This window comes from Montipora foliosa, chromosome 6 (assembly GCF_036669935.1).
Source record: "Montipora foliosa isolate CH-2021 chromosome 6, ASM3666993v2, whole genome shotgun sequence".
NCBI lineage: Eukaryota > Metazoa > Cnidaria > Anthozoa > Scleractinia > Acroporidae > Montipora > Montipora foliosa.
Genome location: NC_090874.1, coordinates 73,680,415 through 73,687,914, shown reverse-complemented (window position 1 = coordinate 73,687,914; position 7,500 = coordinate 73,680,415). Strand labels below are relative to the sequence as shown.

Sequence of the window (7,500 nt, the reverse complement as noted above, 5' to 3'; positions counted from 1 at the left end):
AGCCGGACGTTCGCCAGACCTCGTTTCTTGAATCTCTTATCTTCCCTTATCAGCTGTCAAAATATGCTCACAAGACGACAAATGATTGGTCAATTATCCTCCTAAATCTCCATAACAACAAAAACTACAGATTCACTAAGGGGGGAGTGAGTGCAGGCCTAAGATCAAGCCGCCATGATTGTTTGTTGCTGGTTACGATAATTCAGAGATCGTCGCGCGCGGCCAGTTACGGCCGGTTTGGATGTCGATGGGTTAAAAATCTGCAACACTTAATTAATTATCGTTCACCGGTTAGGCTTACGCTTCAACTTTAGTTTAGTTTTTCGGATAAATGACTTCCTCCAACAGTTAAAAGCTTTCAGGTATTCTATTCACTGACCGTCTAACGCCTCTAGCCATTCACTAGCTGACCATATTAACACTTTAAGCTGCTTCCGAAGCGCTTGTTAGTCGAAGTAACTTAACTGTTAAACGCTTGCAGCAATGCGTTAGCATGACTTTGCAAACCATTAGCGGTGCCTGTAAAAGCGTTAGCATACCGTTAGGTACCGTTAGCTTCCATTACCCGTGCGTTAGTTAGCCGTTAGTTTTGTCCGTTTAACGTTAAAACGTTAATGAACGTTTTCCCGTGTGAGGTCACATATTTATCTTTACCTGCAGGATGATTCCATTGTTACAGCAATTCCTCCACCAGGCCTGGTGCCTCCAAGTCGATTCATGAAGAAACCCCCACCTGTAAATGCTATTAAGCTAGAGGACCTGGAAAAGGAGCTCACAGGGGATACCAGTGCTCCTCAGCAAGTACCAGAGGGTCCAAAGCAAACACCTCGCAAGACAATGATAGGTCAACCACCTCCTGGTATACCGAGGCCCATGATGACCCCTCCTGGTTTTCAGTCTCCTTTGACAAGAATGGTAAGCATCAACTATGTCAACTACATTCAAGTTTTACAAATTGTGAGTAATTTGTTTGATCTGAACTTCGCACATCGAAAAGTAAAGAGCAGCTTTCCAGTCTTTTGGAAATAATGATTAACTGTATGCACCCTTTGCAATGTTAAAGGACTGTTACACACATGCTGTTTTGACAGGGTAATTACTGTATGTAGCTCCCTGTGTCACATTTTAGCTGTCTTTGCCCTTTTTGAAGCTCTTGACCTTAAACTGTGTGTCTTATTTGTTGGCAGTCTTGGATGTACATGTAATTTTAGGAGAAGGAAAAACAGAATCGTCATTTCTATTCCTCTTTCAAAATGATTTTTTTCTGTTTGCAGCATACTCCCCCATTGCCACGTCAGATGTTTCAACCACCAAGACCCAGTCCCTCTAAACATCCAATTTCTGCAATGTCTGGAATGCATGGTATGCCTGGAATGCTAGGTCCAGGTCCAGGGCCAGGGCCAGGGCCACATTTGTTAAGAACCCCCAGGACACCTCTGTTTCCAAGGGATCCATTTTCCATGTTGCATTCTGACCCTGGTAGGTACATGTCAGCAAACGAGTGCACATATAAAGACAGTCTGGTACATGCGACTGTAACTTCATTAAATTTTGATATTTTTGTATAGGGGTGATGAAAGTACTTTCTCTTAACCCATTGACTCCTGGGGGTTCCCCATTGGCGAGTAAAATCGTCTGGCGTTAGACAGAGCCAAATACTAAGTATGGCCTGTTTTGGCCAGTTTAGGGTTGAATGGGTTTTAATCTTGGTAAACGTAATGATATTATAATGTTTTCACGTAAGATACATCACTTTAGTAACTAAAAGCAAGCAACTAATTAAGGAGCTGTAAAGAAGCCTTAAAAAAATCCTGGATTGAAACAAACCCATGTATTTGATTATGCATCACATAGAAATCAGGTGCACGTGCAATTGAGTTAATTTCATGGGAAATATATTCAGAAGTGGACATTTCATTTCTGTATTTTTGAATAATTTTGTTTTATAACTAGGTCATTTATTACTCCGAGGGGGTTTCCTTAACTTTCCGATGAGCCCACAATATGCAAGATTTGGCAGCCCTCAGTTTCATAACAAAAGGTTCCAGGGTCCTCGTCACAACTTTCCAAGAAACCAGTATGACAACCGATTCTCCCATGAAATTCGTTCACCCAGACAGCAGCAGGACAGGGGGGAACATCAGCATCAGTTTACCGACTTAGAAAGGAAAATTCACAACATACTGACTTTGGCTGAAAGTGGTCCAAGAAAAGATGACCCTTATGCAGGGCTGATGACCAGAAGAGAAAAAGAATGGTTGATCAAGATTCAATTACTTCAACTCACTAGCAATGAACCAGAACTAGATGATTATTACTTTCAGGTACACAGCATGTATTAGTATTTGATAATAAAACAAATTAACAATAATGTCATATCATAATTAATTAAGTGGATGGTAGCCATCGTCAGAATCAAAACACTTGACTCTGAAGATGACTTCCCCTCATGTTGCCCCGTCCCTATCAGGTCTACATCTACATTAATTTTGTACACAATTTTTGAAAGTTGGGAAAAGTGGTCATACTTTGATCAATAACCAAGCAATGAAGGGGGATGGGTTCGATACCAGGTTGATGTCACAAAATGCTTTGCATCGCTGTTTTCAAAGAACTGTCTCAATGCAAAGCAGTTTGTGACGTCATCCCAGGATCAAACCCATTCCCCCTCATTGCTGTTTTTTTTAATTTTATCGGAAACAGGGAAAAATAACTGATTGCTGATTGGCTGAGATGGAGGGCATTTTTAATCACGAGAGCACTTTAGGTAATCAAGAGGGCTATCTTGTTCCCAGGATCTCTCCAAATGAAAGCTTGTTAAGTTGATTGTTGTTTCTCTCAGCACTAAAAGAGCATTCCTCAACAATTTTGCCCTTCATGCGATAAACATGAAATCGCAATGTGCCCTTGTTGCAATTAAGGATTAATTTCACTTGTTTTTTTTAAGTTTTCGAAATTGCCCTCATGGCTTCACGACTCAGGCAGTTTTGTGAAAACTTTGAAAATGTGTGTGAAATTAAGCCTTTATTGCCTTTGGGCCCATGCGATTACATATACAAAGTATGACCACTTTCCCCATTTTTTCAAAGCCAATAAAAAGGAGAACCTTCATTCAAGAGTTTCTAAAAATAATGTGATGTATGTGGGACGATTTCAGAGATTAAATAAAGTGAAAAAGTGTGTCACAGTGATAGGCACTGTAAATTGGTAGCAGAATCCACCTTTGTCATTCACATGTCAGTAAAAAGTTTGGTTTGCTTACCGGTCCAGTTCAGTGGACAAACGACAGTGCTTGAAATTAGCAGTCGTCCGGTCATGATTTTGGGAAAAAGGAAAGGTTGCTTTCCCAAAGAAAAGACAACAGACATCCCAGCCAAAAATAGAAAATGAATCACCTAAGCTTGTCTGTTTTCTACTGTCAATGTCCGATAGCAGTGTGAAGTTACAAGGCTGCCTGTGCTTGCAAATAAGGCGCCCCAGGCGACTGGGCGACCATCAGGCAGCAGCCTTGACAACAATGAATTTGCAGTAGTTGATTATTTTCCTGTGTTTTGAATATCTGTGGCTTTTACAAAAATTGTCAGATAAGAAAATTCAGTGTCACAGACATGTAGCTGGCGATCTATTTTGAAAATGCAACAAAAACACCCCAGACTCCCACAAAAAAAAAACACAGGCACACACTTAAAAATTGTGGGATACTCAAGCTCCAACACCATGTGGTTGCATCTCAACATGCGTGCATTTAATCGTAAGGGGTTTCCTAATGGGCAACCAAATATTTATCAGAGCAACCACATTTACCAGTTTAGTCGCCCCGCTTTTGAAACAGGGATAAACTGGAATTTTTTTTAATTTCGAGCACTGAATCTTCAGTGAAGTGAAAACTGCTGGTAATTTCATTTACCAATGGTCCTAACTTTTTAGACTTACACACGGAGAACAGCGGCCAAGGAGCATGTTAAACACAGTGAGGGTGTACAGTTAAGACCTAATGTACAAGACAATAGAGAAGTTAGAGAGACAACAAACATGTCCTTACCGCAGTTTGAACGAGAGAAGAAGAAGACTTACACTCCAGGTGAATTACTGTACTTCAGGTGAACTACATGTACATGTGCATGTAAAGTTGAGTTGTCTGCCAGAGCTGATCAATGTGTTGTCTTTTTAGTGGACTTTCATGGGTCCTTAGGAAAGGTTTCTTCTGCGTCAGTTCAACACCCCAGGCAAATGGTGGATTTGAATGTAGTGCATATCACAAAAGGTCTTGAACAGGTATTAATATTGTGTCTTACAAAGCTTGTCCAGGAAGTGTGCATGCATGCTTCTTGTACATCCTATGCTTCTTAAAAAGTACACAGCAGTAAGAACTTGGAAGAGAAAAGGGGATAAAAACATTAATTTTTGTACAAGTGACATTTTATTTAAGTATCTCATTATGCGCAGTATTATTAGTTGATCATACATGTAGGTTCCCACATTAATTTTATCCAACAGTGTTGAAAAGGAAAGGGAAGGAACTTGATTTAAGGTGGCTTACTACAGTTTTCTGAAGAAAAAGATCAAGATTTTGAAATATGTGAAATTAAAGCAACAGGATGTCTCTCTTGAAGTGTTAGTCACTGCAATTGATGTAAAATGAAATTTTGCCAATGAAACAAATAAATGCAATTCAGGCAAAATGCTAATTATAGTGACCAAGCTCCTGGAGGGGGGACTGGTTAGGGTTAGGGTTTTCTCCAAAACTAGCTGTATGGCCCCACCTTAAAATTTCAGGACTTCCTAAGCATGAAAAAATAATCATGTATAGAAGTACATGTAAATAGTTAAATCTGTCAGACAGGTTTTCGCAAATGGCAAAAACGTCAATTTTCATCTATTTTGATAATAACTGAAAAAGTGTCTGATAGATCTCTAAAAAAATGTGGACTGTTTTGTCGTCATATTGTTTACTAATTCCCAAAATTTTAGAGAGAAATAGGTCTTTTGAAATGTCTAGTTACCAGTCCCCCCTCCAGGAGCTTGGTTATATATTTAGAATTTTTGCATTTATTTGCTAGGTAAAATTACAATTTACATCAATTGCAGTGACTAACACTTCAGAAGAGACATCCTGTTGCCTCAATTTCACAGTATTCAAAATCTTGATCTTTTCTTTGGAAAACTGTAGTAAAGCCACCTTAAGTGTCAATATCCTTCTAGTGCTAGACTATAGCGTTTGACTATACATGTAGTAACTGACTGTTGTAATCATCGAAATGAATTTTGATCTTAGGTTCGAAAGAATCTGTAGTGCAGGGAAAAAAGTAACCAACTTCTTGGAGTGAAGTAGTCAACGCTTTTTGTCAGCTGTTGTTGCTTATTGAAACCACTGCTTACTGCAGGAATTTTTTTCCATTCAGGATAAACAAGGCAGTTCAGCTCCCTTGAAGGACAACAAGAGGCGCAGCCAACTCTTGCTTACAATAGAGAAGGTGAGGTTATTAAAATTCAGGTAGGTTTCTGGTGACAAAATGTCCTGCTATACTGCTAGGACTGAAATTACTGGATCTACTTTAATGACAATGCTGCCCCAAGTAATTTGGGTCAAAAAGTTAATTTGAAAGGAGTGCTCGCATTTTCCTGAGCACCCAAGTTACATGTACCATTGAAAAGACTCTTTTCTTAATTCAATAATTATTAATCTGGGGTCAACATGTTCCATCTTTTACTTATCAATCAGTGAAATCTCATTTGACCCACAGAAACAAAAAAAATTATTCTTTTTATTTCAGGGTTATGACTATCTTTTGACAGTTGAAAGTTTTGATAAAAAGTTGATTCATATTGAGGAACAAGAAAGGTACATATAGCTGTATTCTATGTATAATAATATTGAGTCGTCATTCGTGTATTTATCCTTTCTTGCTTAACAGTTTTTTGACTGAGTTACCATAACTAAAGCAGATACTTTAACCAAAGGTGTGTGATGGTTCTTAGGTCTCAAGTCAAGTGGAAGAAAAATGCTTTTTCATGTTGTATTTTATTTTTTAGGATTGAAGTTCTTGAAACTAGGCAACTTACTGTTACAAAGCTGTTTACCATATTAAAGCTATCCACAGAGGGTTGTGAAAAGTGAGTTGAGAATAACAAGTCACTGACTTTTTTGTCTATAGAAATGGAATTTGTTCTTCTGACTTGTGAATGACTTTTTCAGTGTGTGTACATTTTTTGGCACATCAGTGATGTGCAGTTACGAAACGAACAATCATAATTGTTGATTTGTTAGGTTTCTGGGGGTGGTTTCTGTTGGTGGTTTTAGGTCATCAAATGACCTCAAAACAGCCATCAAGTCATGATATTCTCTCCCTGGTCAGAGATTTTTTTTTTTCCTTATGTAGGTATAATTATTTCTTTTTGGGTTATTGTTAATCCTGATTAGTGCACATCCTCTGCTAAGTATGCCAAAAAAACGTTAATAAGCTCTTAATGACTGGCCCCATGGGAAACAGTGAGTTGTGCTGTTACTTATTTTTATTTATTTCTTCAGGTGTGATGATGAATTCTTCATTCAATTTCTTTCCATCCAAAAAGGAAAGCATCTTCTGAGTAGAGCATTGCCAATGTTCAGCAAGGTAAGAATCACAAATTGGTCTTCCCCTCGGTCTGATGTTTAGCAGTACAGTTTACCTGACAGGTGACCAACCACATAACTGTAACCCACAGAAGATAATATATTTGTATAATCAGTTGAATGTGAAGATCCTTTATGTTCATGGTTTCAAAAGGTAAATTTGATGTCATCAACATGGTGGTCTTCAGTCACAAACAAAAGCCAGTGTTACACCATTATTAGTAAATCTATATCTTGACTCTTATCGCCAGGTTCAAATAGAAGCAGTATTAATGGCCATAACAAGAAATATTTTACTCCTTATTAAAAAGGACAGCGGTGAAGAGGTGAGACGTTAGAGAAGAAAGCAAATCATTCTAACCAGGAGCCCATGACTAGGAGCCTCCCAATGCATTATATCCTTGAATCAACCTTTGCGCGTATCTTTCTATTTGTAGAACTAATCCTTCCGCAGGAAACTCACATTTACAACAATTTACATCAATTTGCACAATTTGCATACATTGTTTGTGCTATTTTTGTCTTTGTTCCACAATAACTTTATTCTGATTGGCCATTCTAAACAGTGTGTGCAGAGCCGAAGAGCTCGTGGCGTTCTAAAAATAGAAAGATACGAGCAAAGATTGACTCAGGGCTTGTATGGGAGAGGCAAGCTCCTACTCATGCTCTCCTGATTGTAACCATACACATTTGCAGTTTCTTCCTTCATAATAATTGAAATACAGCACCTTACTCAAGTTGTTTCCGTACTCGCTGAAGAAAGTGTGCCTTTGTTGTTTATTGAAGTGTCCAATCTGATTGCAGTTGAAACTACTAATTGTGGACACTTCCTTGCAAACATACATGTACATATACAATGTAACTGTCTGGGAATCTAAAAATGCAAA

At 38.5% G+C, this 7,500-nt stretch overlaps 1 protein-coding gene across 1 annotated transcript in view; it reads left to right on the top strand.

The window, feature by feature from the left end:
* The window catches only part of LOC138008403 (protein PAT1 homolog 1-like), a 25,193-nt gene that overhangs the window by 8,495 nt on the left and 9,198 nt on the right, over window positions 1-7,500 (top strand). Inside the window, exons 7-16 of the mRNA XM_068855735.1 lie at window positions 661-915; window positions 1,275-1,479; window positions 1,954-2,324; window positions 3,928-4,081; window positions 4,172-4,275; window positions 5,403-5,474; window positions 5,775-5,842; window positions 6,034-6,114; window positions 6,530-6,614; window positions 6,865-6,939. Of these exons, the coding sequence (XP_068711836.1) occupies window positions 661-915; window positions 1,275-1,479; window positions 1,954-2,324; window positions 3,928-4,081; window positions 4,172-4,275; window positions 5,403-5,474; window positions 5,775-5,842; window positions 6,034-6,114; window positions 6,530-6,614; window positions 6,865-6,939 (1,470 nt within the window). The remainder of the gene's footprint in view (window positions 1-660; window positions 916-1,274; window positions 1,480-1,953; window positions 2,325-3,927; window positions 4,082-4,171; window positions 4,276-5,402; window positions 5,475-5,774; window positions 5,843-6,033; window positions 6,115-6,529; window positions 6,615-6,864; window positions 6,940-7,500) is intronic.